The 17765-nt window shown below is 48.0% G+C and overlaps 1 protein-coding gene across 2 annotated transcripts in view; it reads right to left on the reverse strand.

The window, feature by feature from the left end:
• The window catches only part of CAMSAP2 (calmodulin regulated spectrin associated protein family member 2), a 118433-nt gene extending 104246 nt beyond the window's left edge, over positions 1-14187 (reverse strand). For both annotated transcript variants that reach the window (XM_066597168.1, XM_066597167.1), the window contains exon 1: positions 13308-14187. In XM_066597168.1, the coding sequence (XP_066453265.1) occupies positions 13308-13449 (142 nt within the window). In that variant the 5' untranslated portion in view covers positions 13450-14187. The remainder of the gene's footprint in view (positions 1-13307) is intronic.
• Positions 14188-17765: the final 3578 nt, after the last annotated feature.

A 17765-nucleotide genomic window follows, 5' to 3' on the forward strand; every position in this document is an offset into this window, starting at 1 on the left:
CCAATGGGTTCCCATGGCAGCCGGAAGCCTGACAAAGACCTTCATGACTACATGTTACTCAGCCTAGTAGGCCCTGCCTCCCACAGAGCCTAATAGGCTGCTGACATAGGCTTAGTAGAATGCACAGCATAAGTAATGTAATGTAATGTCTTAGTGATCAAACAACTCCAATTAAACAAAATATATGCACTTTCCCTGATAAAAACATGTTTTAAAGGGATAAAATACCAAAATTTATTTAAAAAAAAACAAAAAAAAACACATAACAGATATTAGCACGTTCATAATGACCCAGACAATGTTACTATTTTGTTATTTATCTTGTATGGTGAATGCTGTAAAAATAGTTTTAAAAAGTTATGCCAGACTTGCTATTTTTTTTTTTTTGTTTGCCTCTCAAAAAGGTAATTAAAAGCAGTCCAAAAGTCACTAGTACCTCAATAAAAACTACAACTTTCTTCAAAAAACAACCCCGCACACAGCTCTATTGTGAAAAAATAAAAAGGGAAGGCCAGGTTCACACAACCGCATGCGGAATCTGCTTGCAGCGGATTCCAGCTGTGAACCCGTCCATGCCCCTGCGTATGGTTGCGGACCTGATGCAGGCGGTCTTGTGCTGTACAGTTTTTGTTTTTTTTTATCATAAAAAGGGGAACTTGAAGGCGGCTTCGCACAAGCTTAATTCGCTGCGTGCCACCCATGTGAGACAGTTACATGGCGCACAAATGACATACTTGCTGCGTGCCAAACGCCATGCATTATCTTGGCACGTGTGAATGGCAACACGGGAGCCTATGGCATATTAGTACATAATACGCTGTGACCACACGTTCGTATGAAGGAGTCCTTAGGCTGATTTATAGTGACCACGTTATCCCCCGAGTGGCACTTCCTCAGGATCCCACCTAATATACCCAATGCAATACAGGAAGGAGACGTGGCAAGCAGTGCAGAGAGTCCTCGCCATTCCACTGCATCGCTATCTGGCATGCCAGCGCAGTAGGCATACTACCTCTAGAGTAGTAGCAGCAGCGACATACAAGTAATGATGTGTTCTTCATACAGCAGAGATGCCAAACCAGCTCCTCCCGGAGACCACGTGACGTGGAACGCTGGACTTGTAATATGTTCTTTCCATCGCTAAATTGAATGATTTCACAAAGAGTATTTCTCAAGGGCAATGAGTGAGGCAGAGAAATGACTAGTCATCAGTTCCATTCCAGCGAGCCCGTGTGTGGTTTCCTTATAGACCCTGCTAGCAAAGCCGAAAGTGGAATGATGCTTGTATTTAGGCAAAGTCACATAAGGTTTAGCTAATTGGAACCTAAAACTTCCAGAAACGTAGACAAGTCTTCTATAGTGTCCGCCTCCATCCACCTGATAGGTCTCCTTGGTTTAAGATCACTCATCCAACATTCTCTGAAATATCCACGGTAGAGCTCCTTACTGTGCCACATTAGTAGAGACATGATGAAACTGGAGCAGCCCAGGTCAGAGATGCATAAAATGTGCAATACATGGATCCTTCACAAGCATGGGTATTGCGCTGTACCAATCTGCCATAGGCTCCCATCTTGCCACTCGCACATACTGCGCGAAATACCCCCACACACATAATAAAGATTGCAACACGTTCTATCTTGGCACATATTACACGCAAGATAGTGCATAGCAGCAAGTCAGCAATGTCACTGCATACATGCCGCGCACTATGCGACTGTCTAATACGGGGGACAATGAATTATGCTCGTGTGAAGCTGCCCTTAGAGGCCCCGCAGTAAGGCTGCTTTCACACGGGCTACAAAACGCATGTATGTGAAGCCCATGGTTTCCGATGGGTTCTTTCACATGAGCAATGTTTTGTCCAGAGACGACACTAGAAGCTCTTGGGCCCTGATGTAAAATCTGTAACTGGGGCCCCGACCTACTATGTGCCGATTATAATACTGGTGTCTTCTCATGTGATGGAGGTGCCTTTGGGCCCCCTAGGGCTACAGGGCCTGGTAGCAACTGCAACCCCTGCATCCCCTATAGATATGCCCCTAGTTTTGACTAATGTTATGTTGCTAGAAAAAAAAATTATGGCATGCTCGATACTGCTGCGATTTGCGATGTTTTGTAGCCTATGTTGCTCTATGGAGCCTCCTTTTTTATCGCATCACATTGCAGAAACTTGCGATTTTCATGCCATGTGATTTTAACAATAGAAAGTCCTGTTAACTTTCTCGCAGGTAGCAGCGACCCGATGCGAGATTTTATTTGCTTTCATTTTTTTTTTTTTTTTTACAACAAAAAGCATCTCTAATGCTACAAAATCGTGTGTACAAAGCTGTGATAACGCCGCAATTTTGTAGTGGCGATATCGCAGTCACCTGTATGACACAGGCCTAAAACCTAGGAATAATTAAGGGATCATTTCCAACTATTAGGGCTAATGCCCACGGCCATGCTACGGTATTCGGCTTGCGGAGCCCGTCACGGCCATGAACATGAGCCCTTAGAGTACCTTCACAGAGGACATATCTGGTATTAGTGTAGCTTGACGCCACTGGAACTTAGGGGTTTGACAGGAGGAACGCCCCCCCCTCTCACACCCCTAGCTCCCGATTGGGTCAAGCATAAAAGGTCCTAGCAGCGTGCAAGGTGGCCTGCAGCCTTCCTGTTCCTGGAGTTACACTGCGGTGTCCCCGCTCCCTTGCAACCTCCGTCCCCCTCCCTCCCCAGCGTGGTCGCCGCTCCTCTACAGCCTCCGTCCCCTTCCTTGCACAGCGCTGTCCTGCATCGTCCGTCCCCCTCGCTTCCCGCATTTACATAGTTGTGTCTGCGCTCCCCTGCTGTGCTGTCGCCACTGCTCGACCGCTACCTGGTTGTCCACCCCCACTATAGAGTGCAGGGAGGCCGCCGGTGAAGCCGCTCTTCCTCCGCCGCTGTCCACTGCAGCGAGGCTGCCGACAGAAGAATAAACCGCTGTGCCAGGGGGTTAGCTGATGGAGCACAGGTTACGCAGCTGTCACTTTGTACTGAGTTCCAGGACCTGAGAGAGGGTGTGTGCCCGGCCTGTCAAAGAGCCTGTATCTTGTCACCACCCACAGTTCCGGTGGCGACAAGATACACTAATACCGGCATATCTGCTGGGGGCTTTCCGCAGCAAATTTGCTGCAAATCTGCAATGTCTAAAGCTGCACCTAAATGCTATATCGTTGCAGATCTGCTGCAGGTTTTAACCCTTCTGTTTCATAAATAAGCTTGCTGTGGATTCAGGATGGAAGTTTTCCGACTGCGGCATACTGCCTTGAACTTACAGCCTGCGTGAAGCCAGCGTTAGAGAGACTAGTTCCACCACCAGCGGTGTGCTTGGGGATAGAACCACTATGAACACAGGACTACTTCCTAGCAGTGGTTTGTCATCTTGCCAGTGGATCAACTGACTGAACAGGTTGGATTGTAGTATGCCTGGTGTCTAGCAGCCTCTATCCCCAGACTGGTCGATCCGAATATGCATTTATGCGGGGGCTTTATGAGAATATATTAAAGGTGTTATTCGGGCTTTAAAATCTGATGGTCTATCCTCAGAAAATATCAGATTGTTGGGGGTCTGGCGTTATTGGTTTTAGTGAAGTCTACCCTCAATGCCAATGGGCAATGTGGCATTACCTACCCTGTGGCAGTACTTTGGTACCGCTGTGTGTCCCTACCAACATGACCGGGCACCATGACATACGGCACGTAGTGTTGAGGAGCCGAACATCTGCAGACTTCATTGGCCAGCCCAAAACTCGTAGTCCAATCCCATTGAGCATCTTTCAGACAAACTAGTAGGCGGTATCTGTGTGCGTCCAATATGCCGGTCATTTCCCGAATCACTATCTGAAGCTCTGGGTGTAAATCCCTCCACAACTCTATGGGAATTTGTTGGAAGGCGGTCTAGGAGGGTGACTGCAGTCATTGAGGCCAACGGCGACCCAACACCGGATGGCAAAAGGTTAACAAAATGGAATTTCATGCTTTGCACCAGCCGGTAGGTGCAGTCGAGAACTTGCTGACAAGCATTTGCCCCCGTGAAGTTTGTTCCTTGTGAAGTTACTCATTGATGGTATATAAACACCTTTATCCTATATGAGCGCTTCGCCTCCAATAATGCATAGTGTTCCCAGCTGTAGTATCTACCCTTGTAGATAAAGCTCCGCAGGTCAGATGTGACTAACACCTCTCCATAGGATCGTGGTCACAGCCTCAGGATTATCCAGAGAGCAAATGTCCCAATTATTGATTTAGTAAAACTCATAAAAACTAAAGAGATTTTTCAGTTGGGAGTTTAACCCCTTAACGACACAGGACATACATTTACATCATGGAGGTTTGGGGTATGTATGGAGAGGGATCGGGGGTCAATCTCGCGCCATACAATACAGGTGACGGCTGCTTCTTGCAGCCAACACCCGCCTGAACAGCTCAGATCAGCAGCGCCCTTATTCGCAGCTCTTAACCTTTTAAATGCCACAGTCAATTCTGACAACAGCATTTAAATCGATGTTTGGAGGTCCTGAGCACTCTCCTGCAATGAGATTTGTGGGGTGCTGTTCAGCAGTCATGGCAGCCGGGGACCTTCTGAAAGACCCCAGGGCTGCCATTGCAAATTGCCTGCCACACCATGCCTGTGGTGTGGCTTGATAGACTGCCTCTCAGGTTGCGGTATGAAGTAATACTAAGGTATTAAAACCAACTACATAAGAGATCAAACCATCGCAAGTTGTTGTCACCTATGAGAACTAAATAGAAAGAAAAATTTAAAAATTTACAAAATTAAAAAGGTCCCGTAATAAGAGTTTTGCCATATTTCTAATAAAAGAATCTAAATTTTAAAAAAATACAGAACAAAAACAAGCCACCACATATTTTGTATCGTTATGTCCATAAAGGTCTAAGCTATCAAAGTAACATTATTTACCCTACACAGTAAATGTCAGAAAAAAATTAAAAAAAATGCCAGAGTTGCGCTTTTTTTTGGTAAAAAAAATTTAATAAAAGCGCTCAAAAAGTCATATGTACTCCAAAATGGTACTAATAGAAGCTACAAGACAAAAAAACAAGCCCTCGTACAACAAGGTCAACGGAAAAATAAAAAAAAAACCTTATGGCTGTTAGAAGATGGCGGCAGAATTGGATCTTTTTTCCAATTTTATATTTTAAAAGTCTGAGACACGCCTCCCGTCTCATCATTGGTTCAAGGAGCCACGCCTAAGATAGAGCAGGAAAACAGAACCCCCAACACAGAGCGCTAGAACGCTCATGTCACTGACAACTGCCAGGCTGACCCTGCAGGCCGCTCTCACACAGCCCACCTGTACAGCGCCGCGCTGAACGCTGTAGAACTCCACCACTGATTATAACGGGAGGCTAGGATGCGAAGACGGCATTTCTAACTCTGTGATTTTCGACCGCTGTCTGTTCTATTTATGGCGTTTAAGCGCTTTTAAACACAACGCGTTTTACCGCATTTTTGAACGCAGTTTTCTACACCACTGGGAGGGAAAGTTAAATGGCTGACATCATTGGCTTTCTTTGCCTGCGTTGTTACTGCGCTAAGAGCTCACATACAGTGTCAGCAAAACGCCACCGTTTTGAACGCGGTGTTTTACTGTGATCTTACCGCCGTTTTCGTCTGACAGAGGTTACCAACGCACGCCTGATGGGAGATGAGGTGCATTAAAAAGCGCAAAAATGCTGAAAAACAAAAAGGAGACAGCGCTCAAAAATCACAGCGCTAGAAAGCGCCGTGTTCAAGCGTATGTCTGTAAGGCTCCATTGAAATCAATGGGAGGGTTATTCCACGATTACTGCGGCATTCAAAACGCTGCAGTAAAGAGCGCATGTGTGACAGTGGGCAAAGATACACAAAGCAACTCTGCCAGAGTGAAAACGCTGCGTTAAGGGCTTCTTCAGACTGGCGATCGCAATATCGCTGCTGGAAAAATCACAAGTCGTGATCCCCCCCCCCCTCCCTCCCCCATGATTTTTAAGGGACACTGCTTTTTTTTTTTTTCTTACAAAAACGTCACTGCCACTTGCAATTTTTTTGCGTGATTTTGCCGCAGTTTTTCAGCGCGAGTTAATAGGACTTTCTAATATTAATAACGCAAGTCTGTGCTTTGCAATGTCATAAAAAAGAGGCTCCATACGAAAACACGGGAGATTTAAAAAGAAAATAAAAATGCATTGTGCGATTTTTTTTTTTTGCCAGTGTGAAGGCGCCCTTACTAACGCCTGTGTGAGAGTGCCCTAAGGGCAAGTTAAGAGCGCTCATGCAATAGTACCCTAAAGGGCAGTTGAACAGGCGCCAATCTCATCGATCAACACTGATTACCCAGTTCCATAGCGCCTTGTAACAGGACCTTAAGAGCTTCTTGTAGTCATTATAGGCTGGGACCGGACAAAGGGCGCTTTTAGACAAGCCGATTTATTGTTGGAACGAGCGAATGACGCCATTGTTGACTCGTTCACTCTGTTTATACAGATACGGCGCTGGTTCGTTCCGCCGTTCACATCCGCTCTATAAGTGAATGACAACCACTCAACCAGCGCTGTCTAAACCGAACGAGTCAACGATGGTTTTCAGTCCTGCATAAAATGAACGATTATCGTTTGTTCGTGTTTAGACTGAAAGATTACCGTTCACTTTCGCACATTTTAATAACTTTTTGAATGTTAATCGCTCCATCTAAAAGCACCACAACTCCAGGAGGTGATGTACCTGTAACCGAGCTGTGGGCGCCGAACCTTTACGGTTATTTTCTCTTTAGGCCTCATGTCCACGGGCGGGTCGGATTCCGAATACGGAGCCCGCAGCGGAACCCGACCCTGCGTACCTGTGTCTACAAGCGGCGCCCCAGACCTTTCTTCTTCCGGGACATCTGTACTGCTTATGGTCCGCACGGTTTGAAGTCGGACAAGCGCACTGCAGATTGTCGTTTCTTAAAAAAAATCTGCTGCTCTTCCCGCGGAATCCGTAGCCCGTCTGCAATGTTAACTGCGGACAGGCCGTGGATCAGAAGGCTTACATTAACTTCAACGGAAGCCGTCCATACGGGAACCGCAGTGAAATGGAGCATGCTACGATTTGTTTACCGCAAACCAAATCCGCATGCTGTAATTCAGGTGCGGATGCCAATCTTTCTCAATAGGCTGCTTCAATTGTGGATCTTCTGCGCATAAGCTGCAAATCAAATGCCTCCTGTCCACGGGCATACATAGTTTACCAGTGCACAATCCCGCAGCGGATTCCAGCTGTGCCCACAGACATGAGGCCAAAAATGACATTCACCTGTCCAGACATGACACGGGTCTCCTCAGTCACGGCTGGATCTTCTTTCATCTGCACGGGATGCCAGCGGCGTGTTACACACTTGCACCGTGCCTTCTTTAATTTTTTTTAAAAAACTCCTGCTTTCTTGCGTATCTGCGGCACAGCCACAGTGTCATCCGCGGCTGTGTGGCAGATCGGATGGCTTCCACTGGCTTCAATGGAAGCTGTCCGTGCGGGAAAACTGCAGAAAATAGAGCATGCTGGGGGTGTTTTTCTGTGCGTGCGATCTCCATGCCGCTGCAAAATGACATCCGCAGGTATTTAATTACCTACAGGTGCCCAATGATTCCCTATGGGCGCAGTTCGCACGCACAGGAAACATGTACAGGTTTTTTACATCCATTTTCCCCACGGACATGAGGCCTTGGTCTATGCATGTCCTTATTTCCTGGCTACTTTGAAAAAAAATCTATTTTATTCCTAGAAAGATCTAAAAATGGCACCTAAAACAACAATTCATTCCCTTCTGTCTAGACCAGTGATGGCGAATCTATGGCACACGTGCCAGAGGCGGCATGCAGAGCCCTCCCTTCTGGCACACGTTGCCATCAACCGCTCACCACGTTGATGAATACCGGCAGGGGCCCTGGCTCCCTCTGTCGGCATTCAACCGGCTCTGCTGCTAGCTGCGCCGATCCCAGCGCACAATGTGACTTCAGTGTGCACTCGGAATCCTCCTCCCCCCTCCCCTAACGTCGGTACTGGTGTATTATGTCACCACCTGAAGTTAGGGGTTGAGACCTAATACAGGTGCCTTAACATGTAGGTGATGCCCCCCCCCCCCTACCCAGAGTGTGATTGGCTGCCATTTTACAGCTAGTCAATCGCTGTATGTGCAGCACATTGCGGAACGAAGGGCGCTAATAGAAGGAACCGCTGTGTCTCGGTGGGACGGAGGGGGCTAAGAGGAGGGAGCACTTTGTATAGCTGTATGTGGTGCACACTGCAGGAGCGAGGCCGGTGAGAGGAGGGACCAATGCCTTCCCACGAGTGAGCGTTGCACATTTTCTAGGCGAGTGAGGCCACCTGAGCGCAGGGGCTGCTGACTGTATTCATGGGAGGAGTTGAGTGATCAATCGGATTGACAGTGGCGGCAAGACGGGTGGGCACAGCACATGCTGCTGTACGCAGCGACAACCTCACAGGTGAAGAGCTCCGCAGACTTGACATTTCCCGCAGGGCTGCCAGGCAGGTGAGCAGAGCTGCTGTAGCGCCAAGGGAGCGGGGACCACAGTCAGAGGAATAGCTGGCTACAGCGCTGGCAGAGTAACAATGTAGCTGCTTACGGCTACTTCGGTCCCCTGCCTCCCCTCCCTTCAGCAGATGCCATGGCCACCACTGCTCACAGGCAAATGTGGAGGAGAGTACCCCTCCACAGCCACTTTTCAGCAGTACAGCAGGGGGGACGACCGAAGTATCTTGGAAGCCAATCCGCAGCTAGGGATGTGACAGGGCCGTCCCTTCATGTCAGGACTGTCACACCCCTAGCTTCCGGTGGCGTCAAGATACACCAGTACCCCTGACGTCACCTACTTGGTTCCGCGAAAGCAGGAAAGGAGGCGATTAGAGCCAGCAGCGGCGCCAAGGGATGGGTAAGAATATGGGTATCAAGGGGGGCATTATTACCACTGGGGGGCGCTGTGTGCGGTGTCACCATTACCGCTGGGGGCCGCTGTGTGCGGTGTCACCATTACCGCTGGGGGCCGCTGTGTGCGGTGTCACCATTACCGCTGGGGGCCGCTGTGTGCGGTGTCACTATTGGGGGGGGGGGGGGGGGGTCACTATGATTGCTGGGGTATGTTTAAACAAGGTAGAAATGCTGCAGAATGTCCTCGGCAAATTCCACAGCATTTCTGCATCCAAAAGCAGTCAAAATCTGCATGTTTTCTATTTTGAAACAGCCTGTCCTTTTAAGAACAAGAGGTAAAAATCATACATCCTGATAAGCCCCGCCCCCTGATGTGTTGGCACTTTGGGATAAATAAGCGTTTTTTTCCCCCACTTTAGGCACTCGGTCTCTAAAAGGTTCGCCATCACGGGTCTAGACAATCGTATGACAATTTCTTGGTGCACTGTACCTACGTGGCCCTCCAATTCTATAGAGGGAATTTCCCCCGATGGCGGTCTCATACCAGCAGAAGAAATATAATGTTCACACAACATATTTTTGCCATGTTATTTGCGCCGATTCCTCAACAAATCCACATCCCACAACATCCAATGGAAATCCGCACAGCAGTCTAAAAAGTCACCGATTTTTCTCCAAAAGCAGCTTGCAAATCCAAGTGTGAAAAAAATAGTGCCGATGGCAGATTCTTGCTGCGGAATCTGCGTTTGGCATCCTACATACGAATGTGCTCATCGAAAAGGGCTCATTTCACGTGTGGATCCACAGTCAAATATTTGTAGTGCCGCAGCTTAGCTGTGGATTTCTGCGGCGATTTTTAGAGGCAGTACCTACCTAGAAGAATCCACATCAAAATTTGCAATGTAAACATGCGCTGAATGATGGCGGACTTTTCACAATAAAGCTAAATAGCGCGGATTTTGACGCAGTTTTTAGTGTGGATCCGCACCAAAATCTGCAGCACAGATTGTGGATTCTGTTGCGGTTTCACAACACAATGTGTGAACGTAGCCTTAGGGTATGGTCACGTGGCGGAATGCTCCGCGCAATTTTCGACAGCAAATTTCCCCTCAAAGTCGTCTACCTTTTACTGCAGCGTTTAGGGCGGATCCGCACACGGAATTCGACTGGGCAAAATCCATTTGCGGAATTCTGATGTGGAAAAAAAAAAAAAAAAGTCACGTTTCCTTGCATTTTCACATCAAAAAGTGATGAATTCATACAGAAAGGTGTCCGAAAATTCATACACGGATTTTGGCCATTGACAGGCTATATCCGTGTGAGGATCCACCACAAAACACCGCAGCGGAGCAGCCATGGTTTTCTGCCGCAGTTTTACAGGTGGATTTGAGGTGAAAAATTCTGCAAAAGAATCCGCCATTTGAACATATCCTAAATAAGGCCGGGTAACATAGGCGTAATTTAAATGCGTATTACGCGGTGGAGTAAAGGAAAGTACATTGATTTCCACTGATCCCCTCACACTTGTGTGTATATTCATTGCATATGATATGTGTGTGAAAAAGAAGGCACGTATTACCTCATACAGCCCTCATTGGTCTCAGGGCCATACATAATTGCGTATGTACAGCGTTTTTTCGCAATGTTGCTTAAAAACAATATAAGTATAGTAAAAAAAAAAAAAAAAAAAGAAGGTACCAGGAAGCCGATGTATGCCCGCGTCCGTGAGAAACGCTGTCATACGTGATCGCAAACGCAGCGATACGCAGCTCCACACACTGGGAAAACACTGCGTTTTTTATGTAGCATTTTACCATACGGTCGTGTGAGCCCGGCCTAAGGATTCCATGCAGACGGCCTTCATTGATGTCAAAGGAGGCGTCCGACCCGCAGTCCTTCTGCGATTCACACTGTGTACGGGCTGCGGGTACCCGCGTCATCACTAAGCGAAGGCGTGAGAAATACGGATAAGCTAAAAACAAAGAAAAAAAAACAAAACACTATACTGCGCATTAGGCCGAACGCACATGCCAGATTTGGCGTTCGCCCCCCGGATTCCTCAGCAAATACCGTCCATAACCATGCAATACAAAAGCGGGTTTTCACGCCGACGACCGGAAATAAATTGCAATTTTCCGCTTGCGGGTGGAATGGTGCAGCATGCTCTATTTTGACCCAGATTGCGCATTGAAGGCAATGGAAGCGGTCCGACCGACCCGCAGCCCTTGCGTAATCATCACTGCAGAAGGGCTGCGAGATCCGCGTCACTGCCTAACAATGGAACAGCATTGTCTGCACTGTGCATGTGCGCCAGGCGACATGACCGCACAGGTAATCAGGGGTCATCGGCCGCATGCGGAATCGAACCTGGCCGTGTGCATGCGGCCTTACGGCCTCAGTTATTCGCAATATAGAGATAGCAGTTGCGCAGGTCGCCGTCCGGGTCACAGCTGGAATCCGCTGTGGGCATCCTGCATCAGAACCCGACCCGCTTGTGTGTGCCCGGCCTTAATTTGATTTCCTCAATCATCACGTAGAACAGTGAAGATCTCTGGTAATGCCTTCAATCTACTTGTATAGTTTCCTCCACGACAACTTGTGAGAACAGAAGAATTCGTATTCTTAGAGCGCCATTTATCTCTGGACTTCCCTCCGCATCCTCAGCAGACGGGGATTCTGCGCTGTGAATCCATAATCCTATTAATCCGTGTAAAGTGAACTTGTGGCACTAAGTAAAACAATACGTTCCTGAGCAGCGCGACCGTTTATTTCCGGGTCACACAGGAACATTCCAGGAGCCCGGAGGTCTGTTACTACAGCTGTATCCAGAGGCGGCCGGAGGCTCGGGGTGCAGCCTGCCATCCGCTGGATGTGACAGGCGCACACAAACACCACCGGCATCACCAAAATCACACAATGTGCATGAAAATCCATAAATGTTGCAAAAAGTAAAAACACCACAACTCCGAACATACAAGGTTCAAAAAGATCTGTCCCGTCATGTGTTCCAACCGTGCACAAGTTACAGCCGGGCGCTAGCGGGTATAGTGAGCAAACAATGCCGCCAGTCATATTAAAATGTGAACCCCACCAACATAAATGGGGTTTTCCAAGAGCACAAATCTCTGGCATGGTATACAGGATCCGGGACTTGGGGTTCACACGGGCGCACACAAGCGAGTATATTTAGCTTACGTGCGTAACACGCAGGGCTAGAAGCCCACTGATTTACATCGGCCCGTTCAGACCTGAGAGTATTACACGTCTGCAAAAAAAAAAAATCAGCAGGTCTTATTTTGGTGCATAACAAGCAAAATCATCAATTTGGTGCATAAAACAGGCAGTAAATACACGCTACATGTATGTTTGTTGTGTACTGCGTGTTACATGCATAAACAAATACGCAGGCTAAATATGCTTATCTGCGTGAGCCCTAAGGGAGGATCACGCAGGCGTAATATAATGGCGTACTAAGTGCACATAATAGGCGGTGAACGGAGTCAATGAAAGTACATCGATCCTTCCACACTTGCGTATAAAACGTGCGCAAAAAAGACCGCAGCCCTAATGTTCTCTGGTGATGCGTAATAAACGCTTTACGTACACAATTACATTTCGTATGTGCGGCGTTTATATGCAATGTTGTTATGGGCAGAGCGGGAAATTAGAACAAAAAACAAGGACGACTGCGCAGGAGATATGCGGTCATGCGCAGCGGTATGTTCGCTCACAAAGCGTTTTACCAAACCTTCGTGTGAGCTCAGCCTTAGGGCGCCATCACCTGGCCAGCGGTGCTGCGCTCGGTATAAGCCAGTGGGTGAAGGAGTGCGGTGACAGCCGAGGACTTTGGAGTCTCCTGAAATCAGCTGATTTCGAGTCAAAATCCACACCAACGGCGGAATTTTGATTCCATTTTGGATGCGGAAATGCTGCGGAATCTGCCGCTGTGAACATTCCGCAGCACATCCACCCCGTGGAAATACACCCTTACAGGGGGACCTTTCACAGGCGCCGAATATTTCTGCTATACACCCCTTAACTGCCGCTGTGGATTTCGGCTCCATAACCGGCGTTTGTACATTGGAATCGTCACGTTCTGCGTCTTCAGGTGCGTCTTGTAGCAATAGTCTGCCGGTGTGAGCGGTCCTTACTGCCCCGGTCAGAGCAATGCCGGTAGACCAACCCCTCCGGCCCTGACCAATGGCTCTAGGAATGGACGTTGCATCGGTGATCTAAATGGGATTTCACCAGGAACTATAAGCCAAAAGTGTCCAGTGGGGGTCCCGGCCCCGTCAGCGTGACAAACTGAATCCCTAACTTTGGAAAAGCCCCCCACATGCGTTCCCAACAACGTACCTGCACCGAAGGCTTTGGCAACTAACCAGGCCAGATTACTGGCCACCTTGGCCCTGTTGAAGTCATAGTGATCGAAAGGCTTGATGGCCGGAACGATGAAGGTCTTCTTCACCTCCTGCGCACTTTCGGCGAGGTCCACCATGGCTGATGTCGGCCGGCCTTGCCTCTTACATGATTTGAAGCATAAATCCAGTCTATATAATGTATTTCGCACCGCCACGACCCGAGGAGGAGGAGGGTGAACCCCGCAGCGTTACATGTTGTATGTAGAGGCGTGACCTTACCAATCTGATGAGCATGTAGGATCCCAGGTCATCGGGGGCAGGGGGGATCCTCTAATACCTGGTGATCCCCTAGAATGCTGCAGCAGATCTTCTACAACCTGGTGATCCCCTAGAATGCTGGAGGGGATCCTCTATGAACTAGTGATCCCTTATAACGCTGGAGGGGATCCTCTACAACCTACTGATCCCCTGTAATACTGGAGGAGTTCCTCTACGACCTAGTGATCCCCTATAATGCTGGAGGGGATCTGTCTGGTTTACAGCTGGATCTACCGTGATCGCAGCAGCTCAGATCTGGGAGGGATCCAGCTGTTAGATTACTCCACGCCGTCCATCAGTCCCATCCTGGGGAGTTGACAGCACGATCCGCTCTGTAGATCCTCGGTGATCCAGTGGGCAGTAGATCCCCGATCCTCCACAATGACATCCCATTCATTGACCTCCTTCCCATCTGACAGCTGCCATGTCTTCCATCTGCTCCGTTATCCCCCAATGATCCTCCCGCACTGATCTCCAGGCCCGGCAGCCATAATACTAATCGTGCTCCATCATAGTATGCCGCCCGCCCGCTTGTTGCCTCTCGCCCTTCTGTCTCCCCCTCCACCCTCTTCCCAGTCTCCCTCCCCCGTTTCCTCTCCTCCCCGCCCGCCGCCGCTGCGGGTTTTCCTGCCGCACTGGATAGAAGACACAGTCGTCAGAAGAGCGCATGCGCGTCGGCGGGAGGTGGTGGGTCGGCCGGGAAGAGCTGGCTCGGGGAGTCGCGGCTCCACTAAGTAACCCTTTCACTCACTGCTGGGCGGGTGACATGTGCTTACACTGCGGAGCAGCAGCGAGGACAGCATACGAGTTTAAGGGATAAGCAATGGCCGCTGAGGGATTTCCAACCGACAATTCTGACAACTTGCTGTGCGCTTCCTGTCACTGCAGAAGGTCTCTGAGCTGTCGTCTGTCAGAGAGCCCTCTGCGTCCTTCTATACCTGCTACTGGGCTCAGTGGAACAATTGAATAACCCTAACTGTCCTCACTGCATGTCAGCTTTCCAGATGTGGAAGGGTTACAGCCGAGTCCTTACCAGAGCGGACACCACGGTCCACCAGAAGGAGCCACTCACCCACAGAGGACCCAGCAGTACCCGGAGCATCCCAGTGGCGGAGGCTAAGACGTCCGCCAAATATCTAGTATGAGCGATGCAGAAGTGCTGCCAGCCAATGTGCATTTCATTTCCATCCCACCAATAAAGCTACATATCGTGCAGAGTATTCCTCCCGTACAAACGGCTGCGGTTTCTGTGTTCGCGACAGCATGAAAAATCGCAACTGCGATTATTCTTCTGCCTGTTAATGAGTGCAGGTTGACAATATGTAATTGTTCTCAGTAAGAGAAACCAAGTAATCTTGTAGATATGATACATTTTAATGGCTAACAAAAATACATGATGTAATAGCGAGCTTTCAAACCTAATCAGGGTTCGTCCTCAGGCATAATGTAATAAATCTTAAAACGTATTTAACACATACACATGGTCACATGGGAGGGGGGGCAGACATGGTGAACTTAATTTGCACTTAGGAGACAGGGTAAGAGGGCACAGACATGCTGGAATTAATAGCACTTAGATAAATACCAGGGAGGGATGAGCATAACAGTAAATAATTAGTCCAGTGACAAGGAATGTCACCACACGATTAAAGATAGAAAGACAAAATTATCGGTGGCAAAGCATTTTTCTAGTCACAGACACAACATATGAAAGTTATCATACTTAAAGGCAATTTTAAGTCCCAACTTCACAGAAGAATTTGGGAATATAAATTTATAACCATATTTGATACTATCAGAAATGGTATGAATCTCGGAGGGGGGTTTCGGTTTCTACATCAGTGGAGATTATGAGATGTGAGAAACCCAGAGCAGACGTAACACATTGGCCTGGTGTTGGCCCTTAACATCAATTTAGAGACTATAAGCTTTTACATTGCTTGTCACTGGACTAATTATTTACTGTTATGCTCATCCCTCCCTGGTATTTATCTAAGTGCTATTAATCCCAACATGTCTGTTCCCTCTTACCCTGTCTCAGGTAGTTATCTAGTGCAAATTAGGTACACCATGTGTGTGCCCTCCCATGTGATCATGTGTATTTATTAAATATGTCTTCAGATCTGTTCCATTATGCCTGCGAAAGAACCCCGAGTAGGTTGGAAAGCTCGCTATAACGTCATGTATTTTTGTTAGCCATTAAAGGGTATTATATCTACAAGATTACTTGGCTTCTCTCACTGAGAATAATCACACTTTGCTCTACTGGCTAACACGGTACCAAACTTCTTTCAATTGACAATATAGCATGTGGATCGGTGTTTGTGGCTGCCATTTACATGCAGGAGGGGCTTTAGAAGAAAAATGTGAAGTCAGCACTCTGTATAAAGATCCTTTTATTCCCACCTGTTATGTGACGCTTCAGCTCCTCAGCCTTTAAAGGGAATCTGTCAGCTACTTAGAGCCCTATAAATTAAGCTAAGGGTTAAAGTAACTGACCCGCTGAGTCCGTAGATGTAAGTTCTTACACTTACCCTCCCTGCCATTCCCCCGCTGTTAGCGCTGAAAGCCACCGCTGCAGTCCATTGAGCAGACTGCAGAGTGTGCGCTATGTAATCTTCTAATTAAAGCTCAGAATAGGAAGACTACTTAGCGTATCGCATTAACTACTTTGAGTGCTGACACTGGGGAATGGGGTGGGGGGAGGTAAATATAAAACTTAGGGACCTTTCACATGGGATGGAATTACGCCACAGGACACAGCCAAATCCGCAGCTGTGGTATTCCACACCAAAATTTGCAGGTGTAACTGATGATTTTGATGTGGACTTAAGGGTGCATTCCCACGAACGTATATCGGCTCGGTTTTCACGCCGAGCCGATATACGTCCTCCTCATCTGCAGGGTGGGAGGATGGAAGAGCCAGGAGCAGGAACTGAGCTCCCGCCCCCTCTCCGCCCCTCTGCACTATTTGCAATGAAAGGAGGCTAGACGGGGTGGGGCTAAGTCCCGAGAATTAGCCCCGCCCCGTCCCGCCTCTTCCCATTGCAAAGAGTGCAGAGGGGCGGAGAGGAGGCAGAGAGGGGGCGGGAGCTCAGTTCCTGCTCCTGGCTCTTCCATCCTCCCCCCCTGCAGATGAGGAGGACGTATAGCGGCTCGGCGTGAAAACCGAGCCGCTATACGTTCGTGGGAATGCAGCTTAAGGTAGGTTTTATGCGTTTTTTAATTATGCATCAAAATCCATGTTTTGCGGTGCATCGTGCGGCCTATTTCGTCCCGCGTGAAAGGTCCCTTACATTCCCGGACTGAGCGGGTCAGCTACTTTGAGCCTTTGAGCTTAGCTTACAGGGCTCAAAATAGCTAACAGTCTCTTTAAGCAATTAGACATTGCCAGACAGCAGTATTTAAAGACACTGAGGACATTTGACCGACAATTGGTGAATAATAGTTAAAAATCATGTGATGATTGTAAATATAGCACATATGTATAGATACAATCAGCGATGCGACAGCCATATCAGTGCTACAAAATCGCAGCGATACCGCAGCTTTGTACACGCAATTTTGTAGTGTCAGTGATGCCTTTTCTTGTGAATAAAATCTCGCCCCTGCTACCTGCGATTTTCTCACAAGAAAGATAATAGGACTTTCTAATGTTAAAATCGCATGGCACGAAAATCACAAGTTTGTGCAATGTGATGCGATTAACAAGGAGGTTTCATTGGGAAACATGGGCTACGGAAAAAAAATCGCAAATTGTACAGAGCAGGCCCTGATTTTGTTTTCTCACAATGTAGCAACCTACAAAAAAATCACTAATGAGAAAAAACCCATTGGAAATCATAGAGCATGGGCTTCACATACATGTCATTTGTAGTGCTGTTGCATTGCTACAAAATCTGCAATTTTGTAGCCCGTGTGAAAGCGGTCTAAAAATCTGAGTTAGATTTATTCAGTAAAGGTATGTTCTCCATACAGAAAAATAACAAAACAGCATATATTCACCTCTCCTGACTCCCAATGCGTCCTGCGCTGGTGCTTGGTGCTCCGCTCCCGTTGTGTCCTGCACAGGTGCTCCGTCCTCTGCTTCCGTTTTGCACTGCGCTGGTGCTCAGTCCTCCACTCCCGTTGTGTC

Source organism: Eleutherodactylus coqui, chromosome 3 (genome assembly GCF_035609145.1).
Source record: "Eleutherodactylus coqui strain aEleCoq1 chromosome 3, aEleCoq1.hap1, whole genome shotgun sequence".
Taxonomy (NCBI): domain Eukaryota; kingdom Metazoa; phylum Chordata; class Amphibia; order Anura; family Eleutherodactylidae; genus Eleutherodactylus; species Eleutherodactylus coqui.